The sequence below is a fragment of the Myodes glareolus genome, chromosome 2, assembly GCF_982192425.1.
Source record: "Myodes glareolus chromosome 2, mMyoGla1.1, whole genome shotgun sequence".
NCBI lineage: Eukaryota > Metazoa > Chordata > Mammalia > Rodentia > Cricetidae > Myodes > Myodes glareolus.
The window spans coordinates 116,267,423-116,287,212 of NC_142027.1; the positions used below are offsets into that span (position 1 = coordinate 116,267,423).

At 46.2% G+C, this 19,790-nt stretch overlaps 1 protein-coding gene across 3 annotated transcripts in view; it reads right to left on the reverse strand.

Moving 5' to 3' along the window:
* Crcp (CGRP receptor component) overlaps positions 1-19,790 on the reverse strand; it is a 50,777-nt gene that overhangs the window by 8,952 nt on the left and 22,035 nt on the right. For 2 of the 3 annotated variants that reach the window (XM_048433746.3, XM_085681877.2), the window contains one exon: positions 6,794-11,634. In XM_048433746.3, coding sequence (XP_048289703.1) covers positions 11,485-11,634 — 150 coding nt within the window. In that variant the 3' untranslated portion in view covers positions 6,794-11,484. Of the gene's footprint in view, positions 1-6,793; positions 11,635-19,790 lie in introns of those variants that run through there. The other variant, XR_014999087.2, reaches the window with a different exon arrangement.

The following is a 19,790-nucleotide window of genomic DNA, read 5'->3' on the forward strand; positions in this document are numbered from 1 at the left end:
TAAAAGCGATGCCGCTTAACCCTGTTTGCAAACTTAATGGGATTTACAATCACCATGGAAACAGACCTCAGGGCACATCCATGAGTTTCTAGGCTGTGTTCACCCAGGAGGGAAGGCTCACTCTAAATGTAGACAGCACCAGCTTTAGGGCTGAGGACTTAGGCTAAATAGAACAGTAAAAGGGGACCCGAGCATCCATATTCACTTTCCCTGCTTCCTGACAGCAGGTGCTTTGTGACCATGACTTCGACAAAGAGAATTTTCCTCGAGTGGCTCTGTCATGACAGAGAGAACAGTAGCCAAAATAACCCCCCCCACTCTAACCCCACCCATTCAGATCTGGAGAAGAGACCATAGAGAGCCTATGGCCAGCCTCACATAATTAAAGACCGATAAATGTAAGTCAACCCATTGAGATCTGGAGAAGAGACCATAGAGAGCCTATGGCCAGACTCACATTAAAGACCGATATGTAAGTCAACCCACTGAGATCTGGAGAAGAGACTATAGAGAGTCTATGGCGAGCCTCACATTAAAGACCGATATGTAAGCCAACCCATTGAGATCTGGAGAAGAGACCATAGAGAGTCTATGGCCAGCCTCACATTAAGGACCACTATGTAAGCCAACCTTTTCCCATTGCTGGTACCAAGTCCTGACACAATACAATTAGAAGGATTTGCTCTGGCTCACAGTTTGAGTAGACACAGGCTTCTGTGATAGGGAAGGCACGGGGCAGAAGCATGAGGCAACTGGTCCATTCCATCTTATCTGAAAGCAGACAGATGAACGACAGTGCTCAGCTCACGATCTCCTTTCCATGTAGTCCAGAAGCCCAGCTCAGGGAACAGTGCTACCCACTTCAGGAGCGGCTTCCTCCCTCATGAACCTTCTCTAGAAACTTCCTCTCCGCCACACCCAGACGCTCCTGGCTTCAGTTAAGTTGGTGATGTTAGACATTACACTCTGCTGAGTACAGAAAGGGAGGTTAGATAATAAAGGAGCATCTGAGGACTCGGGAGAAGTTGGCCTGGGAGCCTCTGGTCACGCCAGGCAGAATCACCAGTGGCACACTTTGTTCTGGAAGGGGTTCAGCGCCCCAGCTGGGCTGTCACGGGATGCTGGCTGGCCTTTCTCTCACCCCATGCTGCAGCGAAGCAGACACTTCCCATCCACATAGATCTGCTCCAGCCTCGGGCTTGAAGCACAGAATCTACCCAGTACTTTGAGAGATGACAAAACCTCAGCATCCAGTCACCTAGAAAAGCTAGGGAGGTGGCTCAATTGCTAAAATGCTTGTCATGAAAGCAGGAGGGCCTGAATTTTACCCTCCAGACCCCAGGGAAGAAAGCTGGGTGCAGCAGAATGCGCTTGTGCTCTCAGAGATGTGGAAGCAGATTCTAGAGAATGCCTGAGTGAACTCTATCTTAAGTTGTAAATATTGGGGCTGGAGAGATGGCTCAGTGGTTAAGAGCATTGCCTGCTCTTCCAAGGGTCCTGAGTTCAATTCCCAGCAACCACATGGTGGCTCACAACCATCTGTAATGAGGTCTGGTCCCCTCTTCTGGCCTTCAGACACACACAGAATATTGTATACATAATAAATAATTTTAAAAAAAGTCGTAAATATTGTCTCAAAAAGTAAAGTGGGGACCGAAGAGACACCTCAGTTCTTAAAAAGCACGTATTGCTGTTGCAAAGGACCCATGTTTGGGTCCTATAACCCAGGCCAGGTGGCTCACAACTGCCTGTGACAAAGGGAAAAAAAACAGATTAACAGATTAGAATTAATTAACAGATTAATTAATTAATAGATTAATTAACAGATTAGAAAGTTGGGAGGGTGGCTCAGTGGTAGTACACTTGCCTATCATGTGCAAGGTCCTTGGTTTCATCCACAGCACTGAAACCATATAACAAAGAGAATATCCTTGAGAATCCTAACAAAGGTCTCCCGTGTTTATGTGGCCTATAACCCACCCACCGAGTAACCATCTCTTGTGATGGTTACTAGTCATCTAGATTTGGCGGAACATTAAAAGCAATGGCACGGAGGCTCTCCCAAGGGAGACCCGCTAAGCATTTTGAGATTGGGATGGTTGGGATTCCAATGGGGGGTGGTAGGAGAATCAGAACTGCCAAGGGGATCTGTCCAAAGCATTTATTAGATCTCACTTTCAGAAGAATTATGAGTTCATGACTATTTTTGATTACACAGTGAGTTTGGAGCGAGCCTGAGCTACCTGAGACCCCATCTCAAAGAAATGAGGAAAAGAGGGAGGGAGGGGTGTAGGAGGAGACTGCTTGCTCATTTCCTGGCCACCCAGACCGAATAATCACACAGAAACCATATTAATTACAACACTGTTTGGCCAATAGCTTAGGCATATTTATAGCTAACTCTTACATCTTGAATTAACCCATTTCTATTAATCTGTGTATCACCTTGAGGCTGTTGTCTGTAACATGACAGAGCCGGCTTGTTGGGGTATCTGTACCCCCCAGTACCCCCCAGCCGGCAACTCCCAAAGAAAATAACACAGAGTCTACATTAGGTTATAAACTGATTGGCCCATTAGGTCAGGCTACTTATTAGTTTTTATGACTTATCTTAACCCATTATTCTGATCTATGTTAGCCATATGGCTTGGTACCTTTTTCAGCTGGGCCAGTTACATGCTGCCTCTTCGGTGGTCTGCACAGGAGTGGCGGAGGGAGCTTCCTGTTTTCCCAGAATACTCCCAGTCTCTTTGCTCCACCCCTACTTCCTGTCTGGCTTTCCTGCCTATACTGCCTGCCTGGCCAATCAGCGTTTTATTAAAATATGATTGACAGAATACAGACAATTCTCCCGCATCAGTTGTCTACCAGTAAAGGTCTGGCAGATCCTCCTTCAGCAGCTACATGGCGTCTCTTTGACTCTGCCTACTTTCTCTACATCTCTGTTCAGATTTCCTGCCTGGCTTTGCTCTGCTAAGCCACTGGCCGAAGCAGCTTTATTCATTAACCAATGGTAATAAGACATATTCAGAGCATACAGGGGGGAATCCGACATCAGAGGGGGTAGGAAATAAGGAAGCAGGCTCCACGAGGAACGCCTGTCAGTGAGGAGGACAGGAAGGCACACCCCGTGTTGGTGCTGGTGACAGGAGCAGGTGCAGCTCTGCGTTGGCAGCCACGTCCATGGCTCTGCAGTGAGAATACTGGTATCGACCTCAGGTTAGTTCTGCAACGTGGCCTGGGCACTGTGCCTGGAGGCTCGGTTGTAGGTGGTTCTGAGTTACCCACTGCCCTGTGACGAGGGCTTCCTCTGTGCAAACTAACGGCAGGAGGTTTTGCTATACATCATGAAGTCTTATCTGACCCAGTAAGCAGGACTCAACAATGAAGGCGGTGTGTATCCAGATGAACTCTAGTTATGGATGCTTGGTATTTAAAGTGTGTGTCATCACACATGGATCCCTGGGAAGGGGAAGTAGGACAAGATCTCCTCAGTAAACTGGAGTAGGGAGGAGAACATGAGGGAAAGGGTGAGTTGGGTGAAGGACAGAGAAGGAGAGTAAAGAGATATCTTGAAAGAGGGAGTTATTATGGGGTTAGCAAGAAACCATGCACTAGGGAAATTCCCAGGAATCCACAAGGATGACCCCAGCTAAGAATTGAAGCAATAGTGGAGAGGGTATCTTAAGTGCCCTTCCCGGTAATCAGACTGATGACTACCTTAATTATCACAGAACCTTCATTAACTGATGAAAGCAGATGCAGAAATCAACAGCTAAGCACTGGGTCAAACTCCTGGAGTCCAGTCATAGAGGGAGGAGCAGTATTATGAGCAAAAGGGGTCAGGACCATGATGTGCAAATCCACAGAACAGCGAAGCTGAGCAAGTGGAAGCTCACTGACCCTGGACTGACCCTGAGGAACCTGCATAAGACCAAACTAGGCCCTCTGAATGTGGGGGACAGTTGTGTGACCTGGGCAGTCTGTAGGGCCACCAGCAGTGGAACCAGTATTTATCCCTAGTGCATGAAGTGGTTCTTTCGAGCCTACTACCTATGGAGGAATACCTTGCTCAGGGTATACAGGTGGAAGGGCCTTGGTCCTGCCTCAAATGATGTGACAGACTTTGCTGACTCTCCATGGAAGGCCTCACTCTCTCTGAGGAGTGGATGGAGGTGATGGTGAGAAGGTGGGGGAGTAGGAAGGAAGGAGGGAGAGGGAACTGGGATTGGTATTTAAAATAAGATTAGTTTATTTCTAAATAAATATTAAACAAACAAACAAAGTGTGTTTCGTGGCCAGTGGCACCAGGGACTTGGTAATAAATACATCATTTGGAGGTTGGGGCTGTAGTTGTACAAAATTCTGAATTTGGTTACCAGCAATATATAAAGCAGGTATACTGTCATATGCCTGTAACCTTTGACTCGGGAGGTGAAGGCAGGAGGATAAATTCAAGTTAAGCGGGGCGGTGGTGGCGCAGACCTTTAATCTCAGCACTTGGGAGGCAGAGGCAGGCAAAAGGTTCAAGTTTGTCCTCAGCCTCACAGCAAGTTTGAGGTTAGCTGAGGACACATGAAAACCACCTCAAAAACAAAATAAAACCAACTAAAAAAGAAGCACACACATTTAAAAAAAAATGAGTACTTCTATAAACTGGTATGGAATAACTTCCAGAAGATATTAAATAGATATACTGAATTGCAGAATATAGCAGAATTGCAGAACAGAGCACACACAAGTTATAGAACAATCTAGGCTATAATGTCTCAAAAACAAAAAAAAAAGGGATATAAATTAGAAACAATGGAAAGAAAGCAAGAATTGAAAGCAGATTGCACATAATGAAATCAATTTTATTTCAAATTTGTTCCACAGCCACACTGCAATTTTCTAAAGAATAAAGCCCACTAACTGAACACAGGCTTTGACTCTATACCCTCAGCTGGGGGCAGAGAATGTGGTGGGGAGGAAAGAGAATCAACAAATCCTAAACTGTTTTTTTTTTTTTTTTGGTTGATGTGGGGTTACTTACTTACTTACGAGGCAGGGTCTGTGTGGCCCTGGCTGTCCTAGAACTCACTATGTAGCACAGGCTGGCCTTCAACTCACATATATCCATCTGCCTCTGCCTCCCAAAGACTGCAATTAAAAATGTGTTCCACCAAAGCCTAGCTTAAACTTTTTTTTTTTCCCTTTTGAGACAGGGTTTTTCTGTGTAGCCCTGGCTTTCCTAGAACTCTCTCTGTAGACCAGGCTGGCCTCAGACTCAAGAGATCCTCTGGGGTCCTGGGACTGAAGGTGTGCACCACCACTGCCAAGCCTTAAACTCTTAAGACTAAAACTTTATTTACTAGCAATGTGCTGTGTGTGGGTGAGTGTGGTAGGTATGCAGAGGTCAGAGGACAGCTATGTAGAGAAGGTTCTCTCCTTCTGCCTGTGTCTGGGGCCAGGTTTGCGCAGGAAGCACCATTACCCCAAGCTATCTCACTAGCCCTAAACTCTTTTAAATAGCTGCTGTGTCTAACGGTACGCAGGAAGCCATTCGGGAACTTTTTAGAAGGAAGAGAGGATTGGGTTTATACGCTGATATAGTTGGAGGCCAGGAGTCTTAGAGGAGGAACACAGCGTATGGAATGGGAGGGAATCAGGTGCGGTACTACACATGTACAAATTTCAGCATCTGGAAAGCTGAGGCACGAGTACAAGCTTGAAGCAACCTGGATTAAACTGTGAGACCCTGGCTCAGTGAACAAAACGAAAACACTAAATGTGTAAGGGAGCTGGAGAGACGGCTCAGCACTTAAGAGCATGTGAGTTTGGCTCCTAGCAACCACGCCAGGTGGCTCAAAACCACCAACTCTGGCTTAAAGGGGTCCAATGCCCTCTTCCTCCGATGCCCTCTTCTGGCCTCCACGAACACTGCAATCGTGCACACAGGCACACACAGAAATAAAAATGAATCTTAAGCAGAAAAAAGCCTCTATTATCTTCTGCCAGCGATGATGTAAAGACCCTAACCCTGACCTTGACCTTTAGCACCATGCATTACTGATAGGAATTAGACTGCTTCACTAGGTGGTGGTGGCGCATGCCTTTAGACACAGCACCAGGGAGGCAGAGATAGGTGAGCTCTATGAGTTCAAGGCCAGCCTGGTCTACAAGAGCTAGTTCCAGGAGAGCTAGGGCTGGCTGTTACACGGAAAAACCCTGTCTAGAAAAACCAAAACAACAACAAAAAAATTAGAAATTAAACTGCTACTTTGAACTACTTTAAAGAAGTAATTTAATCCACAGCTGGCAAGATAGACATCTGGTTCGATCAAAGAGACTTTTAAAAGGATGGGGTTATGACACAAGGACCCAGGAGATATCTTAAAGTGGTTTCTACTAACAAATCTGAGGCAATTTGAACACCAAGACAATTTAGAGAATTTTTTAAGCTAGAGTCTTGTGTAGACCAGACTAGTCTCAACCACACAGTTCAGCTAAGGTTGACCTTCTGAAAATCAAATGCACACCATGGCATCCTCCACACACATAATAAATAAATGCAATTTACAAAAAACAAAAGCAAAGAAAGCCAGATGTGGTGGCATGCATTTGCAATGCCAGAACTCCAGCGGCACATGGGCCAGGAGACTGAGTGGTGAGCTCTGGGCCAGTGAGACACTGAGACAAAAAACAGGGTGAATGGTCCCCAAGGAACAGCACCTGAGGCTGTCCTCTGGCTTCCACATACACACATATACAAGTGCACACTCTCACAAGCGCTTGTGCACACACACACAAATTCAAGGAAAATGTACATTTATTTTTATATCACCTGCTTCTATTCTTTATCACATTTTATAAATTTGTTTGCACACATTTTGAAAGGAAAACAAAAAGTCCTAACACGGAAAGTGTCTGGACTGAGGCTTCTGAAGAACGCAGTGTTCTTCCAGAGCGGTGAGGATCAACAGAAAAGCTACAGCTGAGCTGCAGCAGCAGGCGCCCCCAACTGAGGAGACTTCAGAGAAGCTGGACCCTCATGTAGTTAGGTAAGTCTGGGCCTGAGGGGTCTGTTGAATGTGCCTCACCACAGCTGGAAAGCTGAACACTATGATGCCTGACAGACACCTATCTGATGCACCCTCCAGCCTGGCACACCCCTAGTCTGAGCTGATTATCCCTCCTAGTCTTGAGCACTTCCAGCGTTGAACCGACCAATCCAGCAGGCTTAGGCCACCATCCACCTTGAGAACAGCCCAGCAGCTCTGGGGATCTGCAGACACATGCCAGCTTCTCCTATCCCAGCCCTTGAGATCTTGCCTTGCTAGGTTTGTACTTGGCCCTGAGCTTGACTGCAGCTCCCTCTTGTGACCTTGCTTACTGCTGCTGACTTCTACCATGCTAATTCAGCCTTTGGCTTTCCTTCAGCAGCTCTGGCATTGTGTGCCTTGCCCTGGCCCTGACTCCCTGGCTCCCCTATGACTCAGGACATTGACTCCTTGCCCCAGAACCCCACCCTGCCAATGCATGCTCTGGTCCTCCTCTCTGAGGCTCTCACTGGGAAAGAACTGGAATATTTAATCTAAAATCTCCCAGGTTTCCAGGCCCCTCCAGCCTGCCTTGCAAAAAGAAACTTGGAGCTTCTAATTCTGTGAACATAATTTCCGACCCAAATATGAGAAAGGACCCCAAAGACACGTAGGTGAATAATGAGGCTTTAAGCAGGAATAGCTGCAGCTCTATCCAGGAACTGACTACAGAATAAGGAACGTAACTACCCAGCCCCAAGATTGCCTGCTCTACCCTGGTGCTGGCTAGTTTTATGTCAACTCATTACAAGTAGAAGAAGGAACCTCAGTCGAGAAAAAACCTCCATAAAATTTGCCTGTGTGAAAATGCAGTGCATTTTCTTAATTAGTAATTGATGTGGGAGGACACAGCACCATCTCTGGGATGGTGGTCCTGAGTAATACATATAGCTACAGATAGATGCAGGCTGAGCAAACCAAGAGGGAGCAACCGGTAAGCAGTGTTCCTCCATGGCCTCTGATTCAGTTCCTGCCTGGCTTCAGCAGTGATGGTCTGGAAGTAAAAGTTGCTTTTGGTCAAGGTACTGGTCACAGCAATAGAAACTAGCTGGGTATTGGTGGCATACACCTTTAATCCCACCTTGGGTGGCAGAGGCAAGCAGATCTCTGTAGTTTGAGGCCAGTTTGGTCTACAAAACAAGTTCCAGGACAGTCAGGGCTACACAGAGAAACCCCTATCTCCAAAAACAACAAACAAATCCTAATTAAAACAACCCCTTTTATTTGCTCAGAAATATTCAGGAACCCAAGGAAGAAAGATCAGTAAAAGGATTGCTCAACCAAGTATGGTGACACAGCCTTTAGAGCAGCGACTTGCTGGAGCCAGATGGTTAGGAGCCTATGTGCTTAGCCTGTCTCGAAAAGAGAGAGAGGGCAAGGGATGGAGTTCAGCAGTACAACTAGCCTAGAATCCATCAGGGAAGGACTGCGGAGGGTCACTCAGTGGGAGAGTGTTTGCCTAGAATCCTCCAGTGAGGAGCCATAATTGTGGCTTAGCAGGAGAGCTTTATCTGGGATTCCCCATTGTTTCTGGGAGCATGACTCAGTAGCATGTCGGGCCTAGGTTCAACTCCCAGTTAATAAATACACATTTAAAAAAGAGAACCAGGCTTGATTAGTAGGCCTGATGATCCAGTCTGTGGAGTCTATGTTTGGAGCAGATAGTCCTGGAGTGTGTACCCCACTTTTGCTGCTAAATGGCTCTGATTCCTCAGGCCAATGCTTCTTTCTGCTGGCAGCTTCAGGGTCTCCATCTGTGACTCAGGAACAACTTCCATACTAGAGACTTTTTTGTAAGCAAAGCCTGACAACAGCATTATAAGGGAGTTTGTCTATTTCGGCTCATGGTTTCAGAGGTGTCAGTGTGTGGCTGTCAGGTGGGTTGTGTTCCTGGGCCTACAGTGAGGGAGAACATCATGGTGGTGGGAGCACAGGCAGCAAACAGAAAGCAAAGAGGAGAGAAATGGCAGAAGAGGACAGACACTACAGCCACCAAGGTATGTTCCTTCTGACCTACTTCCTCCAACCAGATAGGAATTTCTACCTGCCTCAACAATTCATTCTAATCCCTCAAGCGATTGGGTCTAGCTCAGTCTTCATGATCTATCTCTGGAAACACTCTCACAAACACACCCAGAGGTGTGCTATTCCCTCTTTCAGAGGTAGACCTACTTGATTCTGAGGCCAACCAGAGCAACACAATGACACCCTGTCTCAAAAAAACAAAACAAAGCGAGGAGGTGATGGTACATGCTTTTAATCCCAGCACTCGGGAGCCAGAGGTAGGTAGATCTCTGAGTTCAAGGCCAGCCTGGTCTACAAAAGCTAGTAGTTCCGGGACAGCCAGGGCTACATAGAGAAACCCTGTCTTGTAAAACTAGAAGAAAAAAAAAGTTTCAAAAGAATCAAAACAAAATAACAATAGCAAACAGAAGTCTTTAGAAGGCTGGCACACCTGGTCCCGATGGTCCTTGTAGGCAGCTGAGGACACTGACAGGGACCCTGTGGCCAAGAAAACAACTAAAGACGCAGAAATGAATTTACGACAGAGAATGTATCTCTGTGGATAACAAAGTGTGTTTCTTCATCAAGGTTCATCATGGTTGTCACAGCAGATCAGCTGGCTGGAAGACAGTAAAGAGGAGGGCTGGAGATGACGGTGTCCTCAGGGAGAGCCACTGCACCACACCTCTGAAGGGCAAACACACATAAAGACTCTACCTCCAGACCCAGCAGTGAAGATACCTGGTAGAGAATCTTTGCCTCCTGGACGTCCTCCCAAGGACAGGAGTGACGACATGTTAACGGGGCAACAGCCCCATCAGAAGAGAACTGCAGCTAATGTTCTTGTAGAAGAACTACTTCACAACTCTGACACAGGGCTAAGACAAAGGGAAACTGAAGGTGACAGGTACTCAGCTGCCCATCTGCAGCCTCCCTGATGGGGAAAAACGGGCCAGCTAGTCCCACACAGGAGTCATTTCTTAACCCCTACCTCGGGGAAAGATTGGAGGAGAAGATGAAAGAAGGTACTGAAACCTCTGAATCTGATGCTTCTGATGAAAAACCACTACCTTGTACTTCTGACAATACCCTCAACTAACAGGATGAAGTTTCCAGCTAGTACCGGACTTTACGCCCTTCAGAGGTCATCCCGAGTACAGAATGTCTTTAGTTATGAAGAGTCATGGCAATGTCCGATAATTTTTTTTTGAGGGGGAGGGGAATCTATGGTACTCAAAAAAGATTACCTATCACTGCACATTTTATTAGATAAACTATGGTGTCTGGAGAGAAAGAATCTCCCCATTACATAATAATGCCATTAAACTCCTATTAAATATGACAAAAAAAGGTCTCAAAAAATAAACTAACCTCCTCTCCCCACAAAATGCGTGCACACACACAGTATAGTGGCACATCATATGGTCATATGGTGTGGTTTTTGTTTGTTTTTATGAGACAGGGTCTCACTGTGTAGCTCTGGCTGGCTGGAACTTGCTATATGGACCAGGCTGGCCTCTGCCTTTCAAACTGAGAGGCATACACTTTTAATTCCAGTGCTCAGGAGGCTGAGGCAAAAGAATCATCAAAAGTCTGATGACAGAGTGGGCTACAGACTGAGTTCAAGGTCACTTTGGGCTGTCAGTGACTCTGAAAATAAACAAATACTCCTCATTTTCATCAGGTGGTGTCCTATGCTACCCAAGCACTCGGGCAATAACAGGGCCATCCCCAGGTGCCCTTTGACCATGAACCAGAACCATGGGCCAAAATAAGTCTCTTTTCCTTGTCATTTACCAAGGCTGTAAGAATTGTTTTTAGCAATTAACAGAAAAAGGACTAATTTTTTGTATGTATGTGGTATGCATGCATGTTAGATGTGTTCACATGTGATTTCCTTCCTATGCGGACCAGGCTGGGCTCACACTGGAGTTTGCTCTTAATCTCCTTTTCTAACGTCCTGTTTCTGCTAAGGACATTCCTCTAGAGTGAGCTAAGCTCCGGGTCATTTCCCCAGGAGCAGCTGTGTGCAGCTCTGGAGCTCTCAAGCACGAGCCATTCTTACAGCTCCGCTCTCACCCAGCCGCTCCTGCCATAGTCTACGACACAGGCAATAACGCGCTAAATAGCTTAGCACTGCGTACAAGTGTGGCAGAGGCCACAGAAGTCTTTCTACCCAGAAAGTCCCGTCTTGAGCTCTCTGCCCTTCTCTGACCCCATGTTTCTTGATCTCAAGGCATAAAGATTTCTTTATATCTTATTTTTGCAATTTCTCCCAACCAACCCTGAGATCAGGCATATAAAGAGAGGGTAAAACCAAATAAACAATCCTCTGAACATCCAGGAAATGGCTGCTGGGGCTTTGAACTCCACGAACAACCTTGCCAGTTGTGCACATCTATGCTGGGTCTTCCTCTTCCATCACCACATCACTGCTAGTGCTTTTACTCTGTTCATCCTCTGGTCCTGCAGGCAGAATGCTAGTGACAGTATGCAGAAGGGCTTCAATCTGCTCCTCCGTGAGCCGCTCTTCACTCTCTTCTACCATCTACAAGGGAAAGGAAACCTGTCAGGGGTTAGAAGTAAGCCTCCCTTCATTGCCCACCTGAGCCATGCAGCCCACAGTGCAGTCCAGAACCTGGACCTGAGCCAGCCAGGTCTTCATCTAGGATCTACAGTAGGATGAAGTCAGCTCAAATCCAAGATCAAGCCAAAGCAAGCATGCAAAATGGGTCTGGAGAGTTGAGCATCTGTCTGTCTTTCTCTTCCTGCACGTTGCTCTTCCTTTTTTTGACAAGGTAGCCCTGGCTGTCCTGAAACTCACTATGTAGACCAGGCTGGCCTCCAACACACAGAGATCTGCCTGTCTCTGTCTCGTGAGTGCTGGAACTAAAGATATATACCACCACTAACTATGTCCAGCTTGTTTTTTTTTTAAATAAAGGGAAATTCTAACTATTCTGTTCCCATTCACATCCACACACTAATATGTTAGGTGTGCAAAGAAACTCACCTTTGGGGGGTGAAAGGGCCCTAGATAAACTTTAGGATTTCACAACAAACTACCTCCGTCGTAAGTGGTATAGCCCAGTCATTCGATGCTGCTTCCCCTGTACCAGTTTCTATCCTCCAACAGTTCTCACCAGAGCTCTGCGGGGCCCTCGTGATCTCTTTCAGTACTCACTGCAATCCTAGCAAGAAGTAGGACTGGACTCCCAGCCTGGCATGCCCAGGTAGAAAGTCTACAGCTAACACATATCACATTGTGGTTTGGCTCCTAAATATCCCTCAAATACTGTGCCTAGGAAGCTTGGTCCTCAGCCTATGACACTACTGGAAGGCTGAAGAACCTTTAGTAGTGGGGAGTACAGGGAGGAAGTCAGGATATTGGGGGTGCTAGGACCCTAGGCTTTCCTCAAGTTTATGGCTTGGTCACTGTCCAGGCCTAAAGCAGCAGAGCCATCTGTACTTGGACTGAATCTGAAATCATGAGACAAAATAAACCTTTCTTCTTTGTAAAGTGGTTATGTCAGGTATTTTATTACTGCAGGAGAGACTAACGCAGCCCACTAATCTCCAAAGGCAGAAGAGGAGCCTGACGAGTAGTAGAGAGAAAGAGAAGCGGAAGAGATGATGGCTCAGCAGTTAAGAGCACTGGCTGCTGGTGCAGAGGACCCATTTCAGGTACCAGCAGCCACATAGCAGCTCATAACCACCTGCAACTCCAGCCCCAAGGGATCCAACGCCTCCTCTGGCCTTTGCAGGCACCCACGTGCACCCTCACACAGACACAGGCACACACACAAACATCAATAAAAACTAAATTTTTAAGATTTTAAATTTATTTTTACTTTTTACACGTATGAGCTTTTGCATGCATGTGCACCACGTGTGTGCCTGATGCCTGCTAAGACCAGAAGAACACATCAGATCCCTTAAAACTGGAGTTAAAGATGGCTGTAAACCACAGAGGTGCTGGGAACTGAACCTGGGTCTCTGGAAGAGCAGCAAGTGCTCTTAACTCTCCATCCTCATAAAAATACAACTTTAAGCCAGGTGGTGGTGGCACACGCCTTTAATACCAGCACTCGGGAGGCAGAGGCAGGTGGATCTCTGTGAGTTCGAGGCTAGTCTGGTCTACAAGAGCTAGTTCCAGGACAGAAACCCTGTCTCGAAAAACTAAGCAACTTTAAAAGCAGTATGCAGGTATCCAAGACTGTGTTCACAAGGAGGCATGAGCATGCGACAGATACCAGATGAATGTTTTTTTAACAAATAACCTGAGACCCAACAACTGATACAAAAAGGTATTTCAGAAAGAACCCTGGTAAATGTGCAGTGGGAAGTCAAATAAGGAAAAGGTTCCATCCTGAAGAGAACGGCAGTCTGACTGCCTCCTCTTGCAGACACAGTAGTGCTGATCTGAAGACCACATAAGACACACCCAAGAACACATCACAGGTGCACAGAACACTTTCCTTTCGGCAAAACCGTTTCTGTAGCTAGAGAATAGTTTTGGGTGTTTCAAGTATGAAGTGTCCTGACCATTTTCTAATGGTTCTTTTTTTCTTTATTTAGGGAAGGTCTCAAGTACCCCAGACTGTCCTCAAACTTGCCATGTAGTCAAGGATAACCTTGAATTTCTGATTTGGGAGCCACCACCACCCAAGTGCTGAGATTATCAGGTGCATACAGCAAGCTGGGCTTGTGCAGTGCCAGGAAAGCAACATTTGTTCAACATTCTCAACCATCAGGGAAATCCAAATTAAAACTGCTTGAGATTTCACCTTATCTCAGTCAGAAGACCCAAGATCAGTAAACAAACGACAGTAGATGCTGGCGAGGATGCAGGGAAAGAGAAACACTCCTCCATGGTTGATGGGAATGCAAAGTGGCACAGCCACTATAGAAATCAGTGTGGAGGTTCCTCAAAAAGCTGAGCATCGATCTACCTCATGATCCAGCTACAGCATTCCTGGATATATACCAAAGGACCTACATCTTACTACAGAGATACTTGCTCATCCATGTTCACGAAGCCAGGAACCGGAAACAGCCTAGATGTCTACCAGCTGATAAAAAATGAAAATGTTGATACACTTACGCAGTGGAATACTGAAATCTACAGATAAATGGATGCAGCTAGAAACAATCGTCCCAAGTAAGGCAACCCCAGATCCTGAAAGACAAACACTGAGCGTTTCCTCTTCTATGATAGTTAGCTTTTAAGCTTTAGTGTATGTGTTTCATTTAGAATGCCCAGAGGTTAGGTAGTTAGTAAGTAATCCGCAGGAAGGATGGGATCTTCCAAGGAAGGAGAAATAGAATACGATGTTATAAAGGGATAAAGGGTCTGGTATATGGGTGCACATTTAGAAGCAGAGTCAGGCAGATCTCTATGAGTTCAAGGCCAGCCTGGTCTATATAGTAAGTTCCAGGACAGCCAGGGCTATGTAGAGAGACCCTATCTCAAAAAAACAAAAACAAAACAACAGAAAGAGATAAAGGGGAACTAGAATAGGAGAATAAAATGGGGGTGAAAGAACAGGGTAAGGGAAGGAATGTGGGGAGGGACAGTTAACACTAAAAGCCCTTGTTGGTGGTGGTGGTGCACGCCTTTAATCCCAGCACTCAGGAGGCAGAGACAGGTGGATCTCTATGAGTTCGAAACCAGTCTAGTCTACAGAGCAAGTTCCAGGACAGGCTCCAAGGCACAGAGAAACCCTGTCTTGAAAAACCAAAAAACAGGGCTGGAGAGGTGGCTCAGTGGTTAAAAGCAAGCACTAGCTGCTCTTACAGAGGTCCTGAGTTCAATTCCCAGTACTGACATGGTGGCTTACAACCACCTATAATGAGATCTGGTGCCCTCTTCTGGCCTGCAGATGTGCGTGCAGGAAGAACTCTATACATAATAAGTAAGCCTTTAAAAAAAAATCCACATGGAAACCTATTATATAGAAGTTTGCTGAAATGTACACATATGTGAAAGAAATTCCCAGCAAGACATCTTATGCTACCAAGTAACCATCCCCCCACTCCATTGCTAGGAATGGGTTACAACTTGGTAAGTCATTGGTCAAAAGGATCCCAAAGAATTCCCCCCAAATGATAGAGTACTGCCAAGGCTATTGGTTATCCTCCATAACCTAAGAGTAAGGACATATATGAAGATACCACTTACTAAGCCGGGTGGTGGTGGCACACACCTTTAATCCCAGCACTCAGGAGGCAGAGGCAGGCAGATCTCTGGGAGTTCGAGATTAGCCTGGTCTACAAAAGCTAGTTCCAGGATAGGCTCCAAAACTACAGAGAAACCCTGTCTCGAAAAAACCACAAAGAAAAAAAGAAAAAAAGGATGGAGAAACAGAGCTGGTGCCCAATTAGAAGCTTCTCCCCTACTGGATCACGTTCACGGTACTAGAAGGTACTATGCACATTATCAGAGAAGAAAAGTAGTCTTCAATAATCACCTAGCTACGAACATGTCTGCAAGATGTACTGCTACCACAGTAGCACAAATGTTACAGGAGTAACCAGCTGTCTTTTGATTGGATTTAAGACCCACGCCATGAGCTGGAGCCCCTATATGGTACTGCTAAAGGACCAAGAACCTGAGACTAGACAGGTCATCGGTCCTAAGGGAAGTAAGTCTACTACAATTATTCTGCTCAAGGAATGCAGCAATAGAATGACTCTTAATGACACACCGCTGTACCCACAGAGCAGCACACCACACACCCTCACTAGTGAAACTTCTTGCAGTAGATGGGACCTAACACAGAGACCTACAACTGGACACTGAGCACAGAGTGGGAGATTTCGGAACACTCAACTCTAATGAGATCAACCTCCTGCTATCAAGGCTCAGAAATCTAAGCTGAAGAGGAGGTGGAAAGATTCCAAGAGCCAGAGGTGATGGATGATAACAAGGAGTCTTCAAGGCACATCAAGGATGATCTACATAACAACTCAGAGGGATTATGACAGACAAGTTTAGCTCATCACAGAGAAGGGGAGGTAGACACAAAGTCCGACTCCTAACCAAGAGGCTATTTGCAACAGAATTCTGCAGGGAAAAGGAAAATCTGTTTTCTCCAATGGAGTAACACTGGGCACACCAATTCTTCTCCAGGACAAGACCCATGCCCAGGAGCAGGCTAACATATAGCAGACTCCATGTTCTTTATGCCTTCTGTTTTAGTTTGGTAATTTTTGTTTTATTAGGGATCTTTTGTTTATTTTGATTTTTGTGTTGTTGCTATTGTTGCTGTTTTTTCTCCTTTGAGAGAAAGAGAACATGAAATTGGGAGGGTAAAGAAGTGGGAAGGATCTGAGAGGAGTCGGGGAGGGGAAAGAATATGATCAAAATAGACTTTATGAAATGTTTTAAAATAATAAGAAAAGTAAAAAAAGCCCAACTCTTTAAAAATGCATTTTTAGACAGATATGTTGATGCATGTCTTTTTTGACAGTATTTAGGAGGTAGGGACAAGAGAATCAGGAATTCAAGATCATCCCAGCCTCAACTACATATTAAGTTTGAGGCCAACCTAGGCTACATGAGACCTTACCTCAAAAAAATCCACAAAATCAGATCAGACACACAAAATTAATGGCAGTAATCCAACACAGTATGCCATGACCCCAAAGAAGAAAGGGAGTTGGAGTGAAATATCTGATTTGATTATTTAGTGCAAAGGAAAGACTGTAAGCTGGTGAAATACTGCCAGACATGGCCAAAGCATCTGTGAAGCGCTCCACCATGTAAGGAGCCGCAGTATGGCGGCTCCTGCTATGGGCGGATGGACCCCTGAGGCTTCCTTTTTACACAGAACCAGTGCTGTTGCCCATTACTGACTCTGGGTCTGGCAGCTGCAGTGCCAACCAGGAGTCACCAGGTGCGACCTTAGCAGAAGGGTAACAGCTCTCCAAGCTGGCGACTGTACCACAGCTATACCCACAGGGTAACTGTAGTTGGAAAGGTGGTTTGAAACATAAGACTCTGAGTTTTCAGGCACAGGAAGAAAATGAAAGCTTACCTACCCTCTTGGACCACCAGGGTGAGCAGCAACTATATCCAGCCTCACCTTTCCTCCCATAGGAGAAACTCAAGGCTCAGCGCACACCTTTAATCCCAGCACTCGGGAGGCAGAGGCAGGTAGATCTCTATGAGCTCAAGGCCAGCCTGGTCTACTAGAGCGAGTTCCAGGACAGGCTCCAAAACAGCAGAGAAACCCCATCCCCCAAAACAAAAACAAACAAACAAACCTCAAGGCTCCATCTCAATGTTCCCCAATACCAACACGTCAAGTTGTTCACAATATAAAATCAAATGAGTATGTAAAACCCTAGCAGGCAGACAGCTCTTGGTGATGACAAATCTCTGCAGACACAAAACTCTCTAATCCCTGGAGACTGCCAAATGCTCCAGAAGAGGCCACTCCCCACTGGAAGTTGCCAGTCCTAGCACGGGGCTTTCCTCACATGACCCAGCCTAACAGGCCAACAGCAGCAATTAGAAATCAAATGCTTAAACACTGAAAGCAGTTTTAAAGCTTTTCTTGTTTTGTTTTTTCAAGACATAGTTTCTCTGTAGCTTTGGAGCCTGTCCTGAAACTCACTCTGTAGACTGGGCTGGTTAGTCTCAAACTCACAGAGATCCGCCTGTGTCTGCCTCCTGAGTACTGGGATTAAAGGCATGCACCACCACCACCCAACTTACTTTTTTCTAATTTTCAAAGTTTTTCATCTTTGTGTGTGTGTTTGTGGGCATGCTCAAGTGAGTGTGCCACAGTGTGTGTATCGGAGGACAATCTTGAGTCTGATCCTCACCGTCCACTGCTCATGCATGATAGGACAGTTGGTCTGTTCTCCTCTCCCTGCCCCCATCTCCCTAAAGGAGCACTAGGATTACAGACGCTCACACTACACAACAAGCTTTATGTGAGTTTGGGGGATTTGAACTCGGGTCCTCAAGCTTGTGGGGACAAGCACTGTACCCACGGAGCTATTTCTTCCACACCATCGCCTTAGAATCGGGACCTTTCTGAGCACTAACATGACACTTCCTTAGGGAAGACTTGACAGGACTGCTCTGCACCTAGGTAGAAATTTCTACTTCTGACCTCATTTGACAGGTTGCAGAAAATGAATAAATACAGCAAAATTTTATCAAAAATACTGTATACAACTACTTTCAATCTATATGTTACAGTACATATAAAATATAAATCAGTCCTGTGTTGAAACTTGGGCCTTAAATGAGACATCCTGGGAATAAGGTTCAATACTAAACACAGAGTTGTTCATCCTGGAAAACTCAGCTGTAGCAACAGCCATGACTCCCAGCTATTTGGCCCAGCAGAGCACTTGGCCTCTCAACATCAGCTTCCTCTGACCAACTGAAAGTGACGCCTACAGAGAGCACCACTGGGGCTGGGAGGCTGTTCCAGAAGCCATGGGACTTGATGGGTACAAGTTGGAATGCTGGGCAGGACAAGCATCTGTGATGGACCACAGCAGAGCAAGCTGGAGCCTCCCAGTCAGTGGACGGCCACCAAAGGACCACAACACCCTAGCTGAGGCACTTCTTGCTCTCAACCGAACTCTAGCAAGCATGGGTGGTGCAGGCCCTTTCTGAGTCCGGGGAGAACACATGGCTGTAGTTACTACAGGGAAGTCAAGTCCGTTGCTTTCTGACCTCTGTGAAACCCTCATTCCTTGTGCTCTCTGGCAGACAGGATGCTGCTCTATCTAAGCCCCGCTGCTCGCTATCTTTTGCAGCTAATTCTAGGGTAGGAAAAAAATCTGATTAGAAAATGCTCTAGCTGCAAGGAAAGAAGGGTCTGTAGAAAAAGACATCTGAGGGAACACCACACTAACCATCTCACCAGCTGTGACAAGTGATTCTAGGCACCACCTTGACTGTACCTGGTCGACTGGTAAGGTTCTAGGTGCATCTGTGAGGTGTCTCTGGAAGCCTGTGTGTGAGCTAATCTACTTGCTGGAGAATGTCTGTTAATGCCGGTGAACACCACTCAAGTGGCTAGGGTCAGGACAGCACCATCCTTACCCCAAGTGGGCCACTCGTGTCCTGGGCAACCTCAGCACAGGCTCTTGGCCTTAAGGCTGTAGAACATACAGCAGTCACCCTAAGCTCTCAAGCCCTACATTCTTAGACTGTTTAAACCATCCGCTTCCTTGATTCTGAGAACTTCCCACCTGGACTGAGCCAATCTACTAGTACCTTGGGGGTCTTCAGCTTGTAGATAGCTTTCTGGGGGCTACTGTGCTCCCATAACTTTGTGGTCTATTCCCCTAGTAAATCCCCTCATCTCTGTCTCTGGTGATACAGACCCCAACTGGCCACTCACTATCCTCTAAAATAAAAAGGTGAGAATATCTGTCCTCTTCCAACACTGAAAGGGACATGGACAAGGCCCATGGAGCACGTCTAACATGTCAGAGCGCTCAGTATCAGCTCTTCCAACAAGCAAGTCCGGAGCTTTCCCCAGGCTCGGGATGGAGCCATTCTAATTCTCCTCCTCATCTGTCACTTGGCCACAAACAGCATATGGTGCTGATTAGAGCTGGAGGAGACCCAACATGTGATCCTTAACCCATGGGACAGAGATTGGTTTCTTGATCCTTCCCTCTCCTGTAAGCTGAATCTGTCTAACATCTAGAACAATGAGGACACACAGA